The sequence below is a fragment of the Hyla sarda genome, chromosome 4, assembly GCF_029499605.1.
Source record: "Hyla sarda isolate aHylSar1 chromosome 4, aHylSar1.hap1, whole genome shotgun sequence".
In the NCBI taxonomy this organism is placed as follows: Eukaryota; Metazoa; Chordata; class Amphibia; order Anura; family Hylidae; genus Hyla; species Hyla sarda.
In genome coordinates, this window is record NC_079192.1 from 343,620,505 (window position 1) to 343,637,106 (window position 16,602).

At 43.9% G+C, this 16,602-nt stretch overlaps 1 protein-coding gene across 5 annotated transcripts in view; it reads right to left on the reverse strand.

Annotated features, from left to right (window-relative positions):
* The window catches only part of LOC130267178 (uncharacterized), a 170,246-nt gene that overhangs the window by 73,608 nt on the left and 80,036 nt on the right, over positions 1–16,602 (reverse strand). For 2 of the 5 annotated variants that reach the window (XR_008843085.1, XM_056516529.1), the window contains one exon: positions 14,875–15,061. The exons of the other annotated variants lie outside the window; for them this stretch is intronic. Coding sequence is in view for 1 of the 2 variants with exons in the window: in XM_056516529.1 (XP_056372504.1) it covers positions 14,893–15,061 (169 nt within the window). In the remaining variant the exon portion in view is untranslated. Of the gene's footprint in view, positions 1–14,874; positions 15,062–16,602 lie in introns of those variants that run through there. 5 annotated transcript variants of the gene reach the window in all.

The window sequence follows — 16,602 nt, forward strand, 5'->3', positions numbered from 1 at the left end:
TTGTTATTTTCTGTCTGACAACAGTGTTCTCTGCTGACATCTCTGTTTGTCTCGGGAACTGTGAGAGTGAGAGGTTTGCTTTGGGGATTTGCTGTTACTCTGGACAGTTCCTAAAACAGACAGAGGTGTCAGCAGAGAGCACTGTTGTCAGACAGAAAAGAACAACTCAAGTTCAGCAGCTGATAAGTACTGGAAGGATTAAGATTATTTAACCCCTTCATGACCCAGCCCATTTTCACCTTCATGACCTGGGCATTTTTTGAAAATCTGACCACTGTCACTTTAAACATTAATAACTCTGGAATGCTTTTACTTATCATTCTGATTCCGAGATTGTTTTTTCGTGACATATTCTACTTTATGTTATTGGTAAAATTTCACTGATATTTGCATCCTTTCTTGGTAAAAAAAATCTAAAAATGTCATGAAAATTTAGAAAATTTAGCATTTTTCTAACTTTGAAAGTCTCTGCTTGAAAGGAAAATGGATATTCCAAATAAATTACATATTGATTCACATATACAATATGTCTACTTTGTGTTTGCATAAAAAATTTTACAAGTTTTTACTTTTGAAAGACACCAGAGGGCTTCAAAGTTCCGCAGCAATTTTCCAATTTTTCTCAAGATTTTCCAAATCGTAATTTTTCAGGGCCCAGTTCAGGTTGGAAGTGGATTTGAAGGGTCTTCATATTAGAAATACCCCATAAATGACCCCATTATAAAAACTGCACCCCCCAAAGTATTCAAAATGACATTCAGTAAGTGTTTTAACCCTTTAGGTGTTTCACAGGAATAGCAGCAAAGTGAAGGAGAAAATTCTAAATCTTCATTTTTTACACTCGCATTTCCTTGTAGACCCAATTTTTGGATTTTTACAAGGGGTAAAAGGAGAGAAATCACCCTAAAATTTGTAACCCAATTTCTCTCGAGTAAGGAAATACCTCATATGCGTATGTAAAGTGTTCGGCGGGTGCAGTAGAGGGCTCAGAAGGGAAGGAGCGACAATGGGATTTTGGAGAGTGAGTTTTTCTGAAAGGGTTTTTGGGGGGCATGTCCCATTTAGGAAGCCCCTATGGTGCCAGAACAGTGGACCCCCCCCCCCACATGTGACCCCATTTTGGAAACTATACCCCTCATGGAATTTAATAAGGGGTGCAGTGAGCATTTACACCCCACTGGCGTTTGACAGATATTTGAAACAGTGGACTGTGCAAATCAAAAATTTTATTTTTCATTTTCACAGACCACTGTTCCAAAAATCTGTCATACACCAGTGGGGTGTAAATGCTCACTGCACCCCTTATTACATTCCGTGAGGGGTGTAGTTTCCAAAATGGGGTCACATATGGATATTTATTGTTTTGCGTTTTTCAGAACTGCTGTAACAATCAGCCACCCCTGTGCAAATCGCCTCAAATGTACATGGTGCACTCTCCCTTCTGGGCCTTGTTGTGCGCCCCCAGAGCACTTTGCGCCCACATATGGGGTATCTCCGTAGTCGGGAGAAATTGCATTACAAATATAGAGGGTCTTTTTTCCCTTTTACCTCTTGTGAAAATGAAAAGTATAGGGCAACACCAGCATGTCAGTGTAAAAAATTTATTTTTTTACACTAACATGCTGGTGTAGACCCCAACTTCACCTTTTCATAAGGGGTTAAAGAAGAAAAAAAAAATTTTTAAGTCAATTTCTCCCGAGTACGGCGATACCCCATATGTGTCCCAAAACTGTTGCCCTGAAATACGACAGGGCTCCAAAGTGAGAGAGCGCCATGCGCATTTGAGGCCTGAATTAGGGATTTGCATAGGGGTGGACATAGGGGTATTCTACGCCAGTGATTCCCAAACAGGGTGCAAAACTCCCAGCATGCCTGGACAGTCAATGGCTGTCCGGCAATACTGGGAGTTATTATTTTGCAACAGCTGGAGGCTCCGTTTTGGAAACAGTAGCGTACCAGACGTTTTAAATTTTTTTGGGGAGGGGGGGCTGTGTAGGGATATGTGTATATGTAGTGTTTTTTACTTTTTATTTTAGGTTAGTGTTAGTGTAGTGTAGTGTTTTTAGGGTACAGTCACATGGGCAGAGGTTCACAGCAAGTTTGCCGCTGGAAGTTTGAGCTGCAGCGCAAAATTTGCGCCATCTCAAACTTGCAGCACTCACTGTAAACCTCCGCCCATGTGAGTGTACCCTGTACATTCACATTGGGGGGAGGGGCAAACATCCAGCTGTTGCAAACTCCGAGCATGCCCTTTGGCTGTCCGTACATGCTGGGAGTTGTAGTTTTGCAACAGCTGGAGGAACACTGGTTTGGAAACACTAAGTTAAGTAATAAACTTTAAATTGTTTTGCAACCAAACTTAGTGTTTCCAAACCAGTGTGCCTCCAGCTGTTGCAAAACTACAACTCCCAGCATGCATGGTCTGTCAGTGCATGCTGGGAGTTATAGTTTTGCAACAATTGCAACAGCTGGAGGCACTGAGGTAGGAAACGGACAATGTTTCCCAACTAGTGTGCCTCCAGTTGTTGCAAAACTACAACTCCCAGCATGCCCAGACTGCCCAGGCATGCTGGAAGTTGTAGTTCGGCAATATCTGAAGGATCAGATGTTGCCGAACTACAACTTCCAGCATGCTTGGGCAGTCTGGGCATGCTGGGAGTTGTAGTTTTGCAACATCTGGAAGAGCACAGATTGGAGACCATTATACAGTGGTCTCCAAACTGAGGACCTCCAGATGTTGCAAAACTACAACTCCCAGCATGCCCAGAAAGCCAAAGGCTGTCTGGGCATGCTGGGAGTTGCAGTTTTGAAACTCCCAGAGGCAGCAGTGAGATCGCTTTACGGCGATCTCACTGCTGCCAATGAAGATACCGAACTGCTGCCGGAAACTCACCTCCGGGACGCAGCGCCGCCGGGACCGCATGGAGGACGTCGCACGCCGGGACCGCTCGGGACACAGCTCGGACGGGTAAGTGACGCCGGGGGACGGGTAAGGGACACTTAGCAGAGCGGTGTGTGTCCCGATCCCCGTGATCCGGACTCACACACCGCGCTGCTAAGTATTCTGATAGCGAAACGCTGTTATCAGCTAGTCAGATTTGACCAGCTGATAGCAGCGATCGCTGGGGGGGGTGGGGGATGAAACCCCCCGTGGTCGCATGGTAAGATGGCTGGCTATCAGTGATAGCCACCATCTCTCCGGGCGCTGCGAGATGCCGCGAGTAGCGGCAAAAATGTTCATGACGTACCTGTATGTCATGGGTCGGGAACACCTTGCCACCCATGACGTACAGGTATGTCATAGGTCGGGAAGGGGTTAATAGAAGTAATTTACAAATCTGCTTAACTTTCTGTAGCCAGTTAACATGAAAAAAATGGAATATCCCTTTTTTCATGGAATATCCCTTTAACACTTTAGGAGTTTCACAGGAATGGCAGCAGAGTGAAGGTGCACCATGTCAAAATCTCCATTTTCTTTGCAGATATTCCAAGTTTATCCAATTTTCTTCCTAACACGCCAGATATTAACACAAAAATGGAGATCAGTTTTTATTGTCCTAACTCAATGGATTTAACCCCTTAACCTCTTAAGGACCCATGACGTACTGGTACGTCATCAGTCCGCTCCCGATCTATAACATGGGGCCACGGCGTCGGGCCCGGCCGGGACCGTGGCTAATAGCGCGTGGCATTGAGCGTGGTGCCGCACGCTATTAACCCTTAAGACGCTGCGTTCAAAGTTGAACGCCGCGTCTAAAGTGAAAGTGAAAGCATGCCGGTTAGCTCAGGGAGCTGATCGGGATAGCCGCGGCATCCTGAACAGCTTACAAGAAAGCCGGAGCCCTACCTGACTCCTCGCTGTCCGATCACCAAATGACTGCTCAGTGCCTGAGATCCAGGCATGAGCAGTCAAGCGGCAGAATCATCGATCAGTGGTTTCTTATGAGAAACCACTGATCAATGTAAAAGATCAGTGTGTGCAGTGTTATAGGTCCCTATGGGAGCTATAACACTGCAAAAAAAAAAGTAAAAAAAAGTGAATAAAGATAATTTAACACCTTCCCTTTTAAAAGTTTGAATCACACCCCTTTTCCCATAAAAAAAAAAAACAGGTTAAATAAAAATAAACATATATGGTATCGCTGCGTGCGGAAATGTCCGAATTATAAAAATATATCGTTAATTAAACCGCACGGTCAATGGCGTACACGCAAAAAAAATTCCAAAATAGTGCATTTGTGGTCACTTTTTATATCATGAAAAAATGAATAAAGTGATCAATAAGTCCTATCAATGCAAAAAAAACGCTAAAAACTTCAGATCAAGGCGCAAAAAATGAGCCCTCATACCGCCCCATACACGGAAAAATAACAAAGTTATAGGGGTCAGAAGATGACAATTTTAAACGTATTAATTTTCCTGCATGTAGATAAGATTTTTTTCCACAAGTAAGACAAAATCAAACCTATATAAGTAAGGTATCATTTTAATCGCATGGACCTACAGAATAAAGATAAGGTGTAATTTTTACTGAAAAATTTACTACGTAGAAACGGAAGCCCCCAAAAGTTACAAAACGGCGTTTTGTTTTTTTTTCAATTTGGTCTCACAATGATTTTTTTTTTCGTTTCGCTGTAGATTTTTGGCTAAAATGACTGACGTCATTACAAAGTAGAATTGGTGGCGCAAAAAATAAGCCATCATATGGATTTTTAGGTGCAAAATTTAAAGAGTCATGATTTTTTAAAGGTAAGGAGGAAAAAACGAAAATGCAAAAACGGAAAACGCCCGGGTCCTTAAGGGGTTAAGGACCAAGTGTTTTTCTGTTTTTGCACTTTCATTTTTTTAGTCCTTACCTTTTAAAAATCATAACACTTTCAATTTTGCACCTAAAAATCCATATGAGGGATTATTGTTTGCGCCACCAATTCTACTTTGTAACGACATCAGTCATTTTACCCAAAAATCTATGGCAAAATGGGAAAAAAAATCATTGTGCGACAAAATTGAAGAAAAAACACCATTTTGTAAATTTTGGGGGCTTCTGTTTCTACGCCGTACATTTATCGGTAAAACAGACACTTTATCTTTATTCCGTAGGTCCATACGATTAAAATGATACCCTACCTATATAGGTTAGATTTTGTCGTACTTTTGGAAAAAATCATAACTGCATGCAGGAAAATTTATCCATTTAAAATTGTCCTCTTCTGACCCCTATAACTTTTTTATTTTTCCGCGTACAGGGTGGTATGATGGCTAATTTTTTGCGCCGTGATCTGAAGTTTTAAACTGTACCATTTTTGTTTTGATCGGACTTTTTGATCGCATTTTATTCCTTTTTTATGGTATGAAAAGTGACCAAAAATACGCTATTTTGGACTTTGGAATTTTTTTGCGCGTATGCCATTAACCATGCGGTTCAATTTACCATATATTTTTATAGTTCGGACATTTACGCACGCGGCGATATCAGATATGTTTATTTTTATTATGTTAATATATTTTTTATATGGAATTTGGGAAAAGGTGGTGATTTTAACTTTTAATAAGGAAAGGGTTAATGTATGTATTTTTAAACTTTTTTTTAAAACTTTTTCTTTTTACACTTTTAGTCCCCTTAGGGGACTTTTAGGAGGAATCATTTGATTCCTCATACAGATCAATGGGATTACATACAATCCCATTCAACTGTGTGCTCTGCGCTCGAATGATAAAGCCTGGCCCTGCCAGGCTGTATCATTCAGAGAGCCGGTGCCGACACGGAAGGAGAGGTAAGCCCTCAGGCTACGCTGCTGCCCCCCCCTCCCCCCGCGCTGCAGGGGGGCGATCCACTCCACTGGACCACCAGGGACTGAATACAGGAACCTTTAGACACTTTGTCAACTTTGACAGCGGCGATCTAAAGGGTTAATCGCCACCCGCATGTCGGCTATTAACGCCGGCCCCCAGCTACAGGAATCAGCTGGGGGCTGGCCGGTATGATGCGGGCTCGAGTCAGGAGCCCACGTCATACCCGGTTAAGGGCCATTGGACATGTATATACACTCATGATCCTTAACAAATATAAGTGGCCCTAGTGCAATCAGAGTCAACCATAGGCCCTAGAGTTAACCATAGGCCTCAGACATAAAGGAGCATCTAGTGGATTGTTATGCCTCCTTTTGATCTGGATATTTTTCCCAGTACCATTTCCTGTTTGAAGAGGATTTGGAGTGCTAAAACATGAGAAATTCCCCATAAAGTGACCCATTTTGGAAATTACACCCCTCAAGGAATGTAACAAGGAGTGCAGTAAGCATTATTTTTAAACATTGGGCCATTAAAAGGAAATATTTAAATTGTAACACTACAATGCTGGTGTAACCCCTATTTTTTCCCCACATAATTTCTAACCTAATTTTTCCCATGTATTGACATGTGGAGGTAAAGTGCTCTGCGGGCACACAGCAGGGCTCAGAAGAAAAGTAGCGCCATTTGGCTGTTGAAGGGAGAATTTGGCTGGAATTTTTTTTTTTTTTTTGGGGGGGGGGGGGGGGTCATGTTGCATTTACAAAACCCCCATAGTGCCCAGAACAGTGGAATCCCCCCATATCCTTCCCCCACCTCCGGATATGACTCCATTCCCTCAAGAAATGTATTAAGGGGTGCAGTGGGCATTTACATTTAGCTGGTTTTTGACACAATTTTTGAAAATTGGGCCGTGAAAATGAACATTTACTTTATTTTTATTTTTACACTAAAATGCTAGTGTAACCCTCAATTTTTAATTTTCACAAGAGGTAAAAGGATAAAAAATAACACAAAAAATATTTTCCAGAGTATAAAAATACCCCATATGTGAATGTAAAGTACTCTGTGGGAAGGAGCAGGGCTCAGAAGGAAAGGAGAGACATTAGGCTATTGTAGGGAAGATTTGGCTGGAATAGAAGTCAAAGGCCATGTTGCATTTACAAAGAACTCAATGTGCCAGCCAGAACAGCAGAAACCTCACAAATGTGACACCATTTTGGAAACTTAACCTCTCAAAAAATGTAACAACATTTAAACTGGGTCATAAAAACGCTAAATAGATTTTTTTATACTAAAATGCAACAGTGCTCAGGAGTGAGGGAGCACCATGCACATTTGGGGTCTAAAGTGGTGATTTACACTGCACAGGTGTTTCATAAATCGATTTTACAGGAACGGATGTAATACAATGTGTGAGAAATAAAAATAGCAATTATTCTACTGATATGCTTGTAGGGTTATGAAGGAATATAAAACTCAAGAAAGACCCTTATTCCTTATATCTAAAGACTATACCAATGACAGGTAATGTTCTACAGGACTGGAGCTTAGCAAATGTGATACTGATATTCAAAAAGGAGTCAAAATGGAATCCTGGAAACTATAGCTTTTATTTTAGCTTACTGCATAATTATCAAGTATATTGATGTAGACATCAGAGGGCTTCTAAGTATAGCAGCAATTTTCCAATTTTTCACAAAATTTTCTAAATCGAAATTTTTCAGGGACCACTTCTGTTTTGAAGTTGATTCGAAGGACCTTCTTATTAGAAATAGCCCACAAATGACCCCATTATAAAAACTGCACCCCAGAAAGTATTCAAAATGACATTCAAATGGTTTGTTAACCCTTTGGGTGTTTCACAGGAATAGCAGCAAATTGAAGGAGAAAATTCTAAATCTTAATTTTTTACACTGGCCTGTTCTTGTAGACCCAGTTTTTGAATTTTTACAAGGGGTAAAAGGAGAGAAATCTTCTTAAAATATGTAACCCAATTTCTCTCGAGTGAGGAAATACTTCATATGTGTATGTCAAGTGTTCGGCGGGTGCACTAAAGGGCTCAGAAGGGAAGGAGCGACAGTGCGCTTTTGGAGACAGGTGTTTGACGACTTTTCGTTAAAGTTGGATGTGTAAAGTGTAAAGCGGGTGCTTTAAATCAATGAACTGCAGCAGCTGTGCAGGTGCAGAGATCGCCAGGGCTGCCGGCTTCTCTGCCCCTGCCTGTCCTGGGGTCTAGAGCCCTGCTGCCGGCCCTTCTCTCCCCCTGGCTATCGGTGCCGCTGCTCGTTCTCTCCCCCTGACTAACGGTGCTGGCGCCCCAATGCCGGCGCCGATAGCCAGGGGGAGAGAAGCGGCGCCGGCAATGGGGCAGCGGTGCCGACAGCCAGGGGGAGAGAAGGGGCAGCAGCACCCATTGCCGGCGCCGCTGCCCCGTTGCCTCCCCCCATCCCCGGTTGCATAATTACCTGTTGCCGGGGTCGGGTCCGCGCTGCTTCAGGCCTCCGGTGTGCGTCCCCTGCGTCGTTGCTATGCGCTGCACGGCGCAGCGCAAAGACGTCACTCGCCATTGCGCCGTGCAGTGCATAGCAAGGGACGCACACCGGCACCGATAGTCTGGGAGAGAGAACGGGCAGCGGTGCCGATAGCCAGCGGGAGAGAAGCGGCGGCAGCACGGCTCTAGACCCCAGGAAAGGCAGGGGGAGAGAAGCGGGCAGTGACGGCCTCTCTCCCCCTGAAACTGAGAGAAAGAGTGGAGGGGGTCCAGCTCCTGGGTGGAGGTATCCAGTAAAACTTAACCTTTAATGGCAACTAATTAAAACATGGAAATTCGCCACAAGGTGGCAAGTGACATGTCACTTAAAAATAAAAAGGGGGGTGAAACGCCGATGCGTTTCGAGCAGTTGCTCTTAGTCATGGCGTTGGTACCTTGTCACACGGGGGTTTAAATACCCAATGGCATATGGTCGGGTCCCACCGTGGAAAAACTCCCCGCCTCCGTCAAACAGGATGTGACATGGCAAATGGAAGGTAGCTAGAAAGAAAGGAGGGTGCGGCCAGGTAAGATCTAATTAAGTTAAAAAAGATGGCTGATTAACCCATGAGTGACCTGTTTGTCATATGAGTGTACGTATGATGACGTTTAATGCATGCAAACAGTGCAGTGTTATTGTATAATGGCCTCTCATGGAGCATACCCGGGTGGCTGGACTGACATAACATAGTCAGCATTGGAAAAACCCCGAGCACACTAAGAAAAAATATAGAAGTAAATAAAACGCATATTGTGAACCCCAACCTATATATACAAAAAACGCATATAAGTGTAATGATATACATGGGAATTTACCCCATAGCAAAATATGACAGTAAATGCTGCGAAAGTAATAAGAAACATATTTTTAGATTAGGCGGGTTAAATACTAGATGTCTACTGCGCAACCACTATGGACCGTATAGCTGTCCAAACACAAAAATCAAAAAAATAATTAAAAAAATAATAAATAAATAAATGAAAAATTTGTATAAAGGTGTGAGTAAACAATAAATACAAAATGAATAAATATAGGCATAGACGCACAGAACGTACAATGTGCACGAGACCACTGATAGAAAGAATATATATGAGCATATACTGAGGCTGCCATGAAATCGTGTTCTCGTGTTCTCATGTTTAAGTATACATACACATGAGAACCTGCGGGTAAGCATGTATTCCGCAAACCATAAATACTAGCACAAGCCACATAAGGGACCCCAGTTTTGACTTTAAATGGTGTCAATCATATCGCATGCAAATGTAAGGGAAAAACCCTGTAAATCATCAACGACCTAAGTGGTCAAAACCGAGAAAATATATATAAAAATGTAGCATATAACTTAGGTCTCTTAAATGTATACCATGATAGCACCTAAAAACAGCCGAGACAGGGATCGCAGCACAGACCTCAGACGGCGAATATGTCCTACCATAACCAAGACAAAAAACTCTCCCCCTGCCTTTCCTGGGGGTGTATCGGGGTATATGCATGCACACACACGCACCCTCATTTTACCCTGGATATTTGGGTAAAAAACTTTTTTTACCCAAATATCCTTGGTAAAATGAGGGTGCGTGTTATAGGCCGGTGCGTGGTATACCCCGATAAATACGGTACACCCCGCAAGGAACGTAACAAGGGGTACAGTGAGCCTTAACACCCCACAGGTGTTTGATAAATGTTTAAGTGGGATGTGAAAAGTAAAAATTTGATTTTCACAAGTGGTATTAGGAGAAAATGTCATTTTTGGAGTAAGCACATACCTCATGTCTTGGCGTAAACAGCATGCACACTGGTCTGAGAGGTGCCGGAGATCAGTCAGGGTCCTTGAGCTTTGTATTTCTCCTATATAGCCAGAACATTGGGACACCCCTCAAGGGGCATTACATGGGGTAAATAACTGGGGTACACTAAATAACTAAAATGGTGTACAGTGGGACATAAAATTATAAAAAAAGGTTATGTTCCCAGAATGATGAATCAGAGCAGAGCCAAAACTAAAAAATATGCCCACCCCAAACCCTATGCTCTGAATCATCATTCTGGGAATGTGATGTGTGTGGCCGTCCCTAACCTGTTGCCTCAAATGCGCACCCCGCTCAGGTGGAGAGAGAGCGCTGCGCATTTGAGGCAACATAAAAATTCCCCGACGATAGTGACTCAGTGACTCATGACCCTTTTTTTTTTTTTTTTTTAATACCCCCAGAGGTCTTATCAGTTTTTTTTGTTGTTGTTTTTTTATGAAACATTCTTTTGGGCAATTTAGTGGTTTTATGAGGTTAAAACTTGGAATGTACTCTGGACTTGGTACACTGGGGTCAAATTGTGGAAAGTTAAAATGAAGAGGGAAAATTTAGTACTCCATGGAAGTGTGATACTCCCTGAAGCAATCCTTAATGCAGAGGCCCAGATGATCGGGGCAAGTGTCACATTGAATGATGGTATCTTTCCAAATCCCCCTCTTGTAACACACTCTGCATCTTTTCTGGGCTCGTCCCTTCTTTCCAATGTGGGGGACCTCACCTGGAAAGTGTTGGCCTGGGACGATCCTGGCACCTATATTTCCAATTCCTTGGGAAGTCCGGCCTGCTCTTTCCCGGTCGCCAAAGATCAGGACCTTTAGGAGTTCTTCTTGGAACTGGAGGAATGTCCCTGTGTTGCCAGCGTACTGGGACAGTACAAAAGAGTTGTACATGGCAACCTGTACCATGTAGACTGCAACTTTTTTGTACCATACCCGTGTTTTCCGCATGGCGTTATATGGCTTGAGGACTTGATCAGAAAGATCAACTCCCCCCCATATACCGATTGTAGTCCAGAATACAATCCGGCTTGAGGACCGTTGTTGTGGTACCTCGCACAGGGACAGGTGAGCTGCCGTTACCATAAATAGTGGTCAGCATAAGGACATCCCTCTTATACTTGACCAGCAACAGGTTTTCATGGGTCAGGGCACGGGACTCACCCTTGGGGATAGGCGTCTTAACAAAATTTAAAGGGAGGCCTCTCTGGTTTTTCCGCATGGCCCCACAAGTGGACGTGGATCTGGCGGCAAGGGATGTGAACAGAGGGATGCTGGTATAAAAGTTGTACAGGTACACATGGTAACCCTTATCCAGCAATGGGTGCACAAGCTCCCAAACGATTTTCCCGCTAACACCCAGAGTGGGGGAACAATCTGGAGGTTCAATACGGGAATCTCATCCCTCATACACTCTAAACTTGTAAGTGTACCCGGAGGTACTCTCACAAAGTTTATAGAGCTTCACGCCATACCGCGCCCGATTCGGTACGTAGGCCTCCAAAAATTTGGCCCCAATGTGATCGATGACTGGCCTCACTTCGTAAAGCCGGTCATAGGTGGGATCACTTCGGGGTGGACATGCCTCATTATCTGCATAATGAAGGTATTTCCAAATGGTCTCGAACCACTTCCGTGTCATGACCGTTCTGTAAAGTGGGGTATGGTATAGTACATCCCCGCTCCAGTACTGTCTGACACTTGGCTTTTTGACCAGGCCCATATGCAGCATGAGGCCCCAAAATGTCCTCATTTCTGATGCATCAATGGCGCACCATTCATTGGCTCTGGCCAAAAAAGAATCAGAGTGGTGGGCGATGAACTGCCTGGCGTACAGATTCGTCTGCTCCACCATGTGATTGACAAAACTGTCTCTGAAAAAATAACTGAAATAATCAATTTCAGTGAATCCAGAATTGTCAATCCGGATTCCGGAGTCGCCAACAAACTCCAGAATCCGTGGCTGATAACCCTCTGTGCGTCTCCAGACAGGTTCACTGGAAGGGGGCTCTGGTAAACTTGTCTGGGGGGTCGGACTAGTGTCAGCCACTGGGCCACTATCATCGGGGGTGCGTGGCCTCGCCTGGCAGCATCTCCGCCGCCTTCTGGGGGGCTCATCACTGCTAGATGATGAGGAGCACGATGAAGAACTCAGGAATGTTGGATCTTCATCGTCCTCAATGGCAGATTCAGAGTCAGGGGCAAGTAAGGCGTATGCTTCTGCCGCCGAAAATGCCCGGCGAGCCATCGCCTTTTTTCTACGGTGGTGGGTGGGGGGAGTATGTACTGTGTGTGTGGTGTTACTATGTATAACGGTGTGTGATTAGAAATCACACACCGTAATATGGGGGGGGGGGGGGAATGCTGCAGCCCAAAAAAAATGGGGGGGGGGGGGGCAAATGCAGCACCCTGAACCCCTAATAGGGCCCAGGTCACACTGAAAAACTGCAGAAGACCCTTGGGGACCTATTAGTGGGTCGGGGGGGGGGATTTTTTACTTTTTTTTTAAACTTTTTGCCCTACCTTTCCCTGGGCTGGATTATTTCCCTGATCTATGGGGGCTTCTTATCTCCTGAGGGGGCTCCGATCTTGGCAGAGGGGGGGTCCCTGGCTTCCTCCAGCAGCTCTGACCGCTGACTGAACTCAGACAGCAGCGGGAGCTGCGGGAAGATGCTGTTAACCCCTCCCCTGCCAGCTCCTATTGGCTGGACGATCGTCGAGCCAATAGCAGCGATCCTGGGGGGGTGACGAAATCGCCACCTCCCCATATATACAGTGGGTCCTACACCCCTGATCCCCTTGTATCTCCGGGTCGTGACCCGCATCACCGGAATAGCCGCAAATCGCATGTGTGAGTTCACATGCGATTTGCAGCGATCACCGACACGGGGGGGGGGGGGGGATCCGATCATGGGCATTTGCACAAGATGCCTGCTGAATGATTTCAGCAGGCATCCCGGTCCGATCCCCGCCCGGCGGGGATCCTTAAGACCCAAGGTGTCGTGACGTAATGTTACTTCATGGGTCCTGTAGGGGTTAAGTTGTTCGTCCATAAGGGCCCTGCGAGTGTACTATTTGAGCATTTTATTTTGTATTTTTATATTCTTATCGTATTTTACATGCTTTCTATTTACAATTCAACCATATTAATTAAACTACAGCTATTATAATATCATCAGTGTGCATATATTAATAGGACCTCGAGCGCCATTATTCTACTTTATTTCAGTTTATGCTGGATGTGTCCTGTCAGATTATCAGATCAGCTTCTATGAGGAGGTCAGTTATAGATTGGACCAGGGCGAAGCTGTAGAGGTTGTATATCTGGATTTTTCTAAGGCACTTTATATTGTGCCACACAAAAGATTAGTACATAAATTGAGGATGCTTGGACTAGGGGAGGATATTTGTAAATGGGTTAGCAACTGGCTTGGTGAAAGGAAGCATGGCATGGGCATCAACTTACTCTTGTTGGGTAACAGTTACAGTGAGTTATTGCAGGGGTCAGTACTGGGTCCACTTCTTGTCAATATGTTTATTATAATGACCTAGTAAATGGATTACAGAGTAGAATTTAAAGATTTGAAAATGACATTAAATGGGATAAGGTGATCACCACGGAGGAGTATAACATAATATTACAGAGGGATCTGGGGAAGCTGGAGGCTTGGGCACAGACAGGGCAAATGAAGATTAATGTGGATAAATGTAAACTTATGCACTTAGGTCACATAGTGGAAGGTGGAACATTGGACCGCTACTGGGGGCACACTGCAGCAAACCCTCCCCACCCCCTTTTTTGTTTTTAAAAACACTCCTAACTTTTCCTGCCAGATATACGTTGTCCCTAGGCTATGAAGAGGTCGGATGGCACAGGATGGTGCATGATGCACCACAGGTCCCAGTATGGATGGGGCTCCGCTCGGCTCTCTCTGGTGTGGGAAGGCAGAGTGAAGCAAGAGGAGGTTAAACCTCCTGCTGGTGGCAGTGATTGGTTGGATGGACTGACCAATCTTGTTGATCCTGGAGCTGGCACCTTGCACCTAATGAACAAGAGTGATTGGTGCTTTCTGAGACACTAATCACCCTCATCTTTCGGGCTACTGAAGGACGGATTGGCTAGGAAGCACTGTGATTAGAACTGATGTGCACGGATGGCTGCAGTCAGATAATAGCAGCCATCCTGGCCCCATCACCGCACGGTTAAAGGATACATGTATGTCCTGGTGCACCAAGTCCCAGGCACGCATACAGGTACTTCCAGTGTCCTCTATGGGTTAATGATATGATAGAGGGCATTGTAATTGAATTTTGATAAAATAGAATGTGAGGGCAGAGAAAAGAAATGTGTTGCCATATGTTTTTTAATTACTAAAATAGTTTTAAGCTTTGTGCACGTAAATTTTAGTCAGTTTTTTTTTTCTCTCACTGAATTGTATTGCATCCAAATGAAAAAACACCTGACAATTCATACAAGGTTTGAAAGGGGTTCTCTAGGAAAAACAAAAGTAATACCTTTACTCGCACTCAGAACTTCACTTCCTGCAGGATATCAGCTAGACTATCAAAAGATACCATTGTTCGCAGCAGAGAAGAGAAGCCGGCACATATGAGACTAAGCCCAGAGGGAAGCACGGAAAGACACTGCAGGACCTACTGACAGCAAAGCCTGCAACGGTGGTGCTCAGTCAAACAGAAGACAAACATCCATCAAGTGAAAGAAGCAAGAGAGGAGACACTCACCAAGCAGGTAATCTTTATTCAAGCAGTGGAGGCAGGGTACAGGCTACAGGCGGGGGAGCTGTAGTGGAGAACGGGGCTGCTGGAACAAGTTGTTTTGTGCGGCTCGCGCACTTCCTCTAGCCGGAATAGCGTCTGTGTGCGTCGCGTCCCTATTAATAGGGGCGGCGCACTGCAGTCACATGGAAACCTGATACAAAACATAATCATGTAACCGTGTGGGCGGTCATGTGACCAATTATGGAGATCAAAAAAGAAAAACAAGACGAACATCAAGCACAGTGAGTATACAGCAATGACAAACATTACATACAAGCAAAGTAATGAATATTATTTAACCCCTTAACGACCACGGACATAAATGTACGTCCTGGCTTGGCGGTACTTCACGCACCAGGATGTACATTTACATCCTGTGTATGACCGCGAGCATCGGAGCGGTGCTTGTATCATACACGGCAGGTTCCGGCTACTATCAGCAGCCGGGAACAGCCGATGTCCGCCATTAACCCCTCAGATGCCGTGATCAGTACAGATCACGGCATCTGCGGCAATGCGCACGTTAAAATAGATGATCGGATCGCCCCCACCGCTGCCGCGGTGATCCGGTCATATGTAATGGCGGACGGAGGTCCCCTCACCTGCCTCCGTCCGTCTCCCGGAGTCTCCTGCTCTGGTCTGAGATCAAGCAGACCAGAGCAGGAGATAGCCGATAATACTGATCAGTGCTATGTCCTATGCATAGCACTGAACAGTATTAGCAATCAAATGATGGCTAAAGATAGTCCCCGATGGGGACATAAAAAGTGTTAAAAAAAAAGTAGAAAATTTTAAAAAAATTCATAAATAAAAAAAGCGAAAAATCCCCTCCCCAAATAAAAATGAAAATTGTCAGTTTTTCCCATTTTACCCCCAAAAAGCATGAAAATTAGTTTTTAATAAACATTTTTGGTATTGCCGCGTGCGTAAAGTATAATGTTAATGATCCCGTATGATGAACGGCATAAACGTAAAAAATAAAAAGTCCAAAAATGCAGCTTTTTTGTCACATTTTATTCTAAAAAATATTAATAAAAAATTATCTAAAAGTTTCAGATATGCAAATGTGATATCAATAAAAAGAACAGATGGCGGCGAAAAAAAATTAGCCCTCATACCGCCCTATATACAGAAAAATGAAAAAGTTATTGGTGGTCAAAATAGGGCAATTTTAGATTACTGATTTTGTACAAAAAGTTTTAGATTTTTTTTAAGCGGTAGAAAAATATAAAAGTATCTAGCCATGGGTATCATTTTAATCGTATTGACCCAAAGAATAAAGAAAACGTAATTTCTACAGTAAAGTGTACAGTGCGAAAACAAAACCCTCCAAAATGTGCAAATCTGTGGTTTTCATTAAAATTTCCTCAATAAAAAAATTTATAAATATAAATGGAAATATAAAAGAGTTATGGATTTTAGAAGGCGAGGAGGAAAAAACGAAAACGCTAAAATAAAACTGGCCTGGTCCTTAAGGTGAAAATGGGCTTGGTCCTTAAGGGGTTACAGAAAATATCTATATTCATTATGATCATTTAACCCGATGTTGCCAGTGGCATTAAGCCGCGCAATCCAACGGGCTTCCCTTTGGAGGAGGACTCTTTCTTGGTCACCTCCATTCTGGAGAGTTAGAATTTTTTCTAATCCTAGAAATTTTAAATCAGTGTGGACTCCGCCGTGTACTTGGTTCAT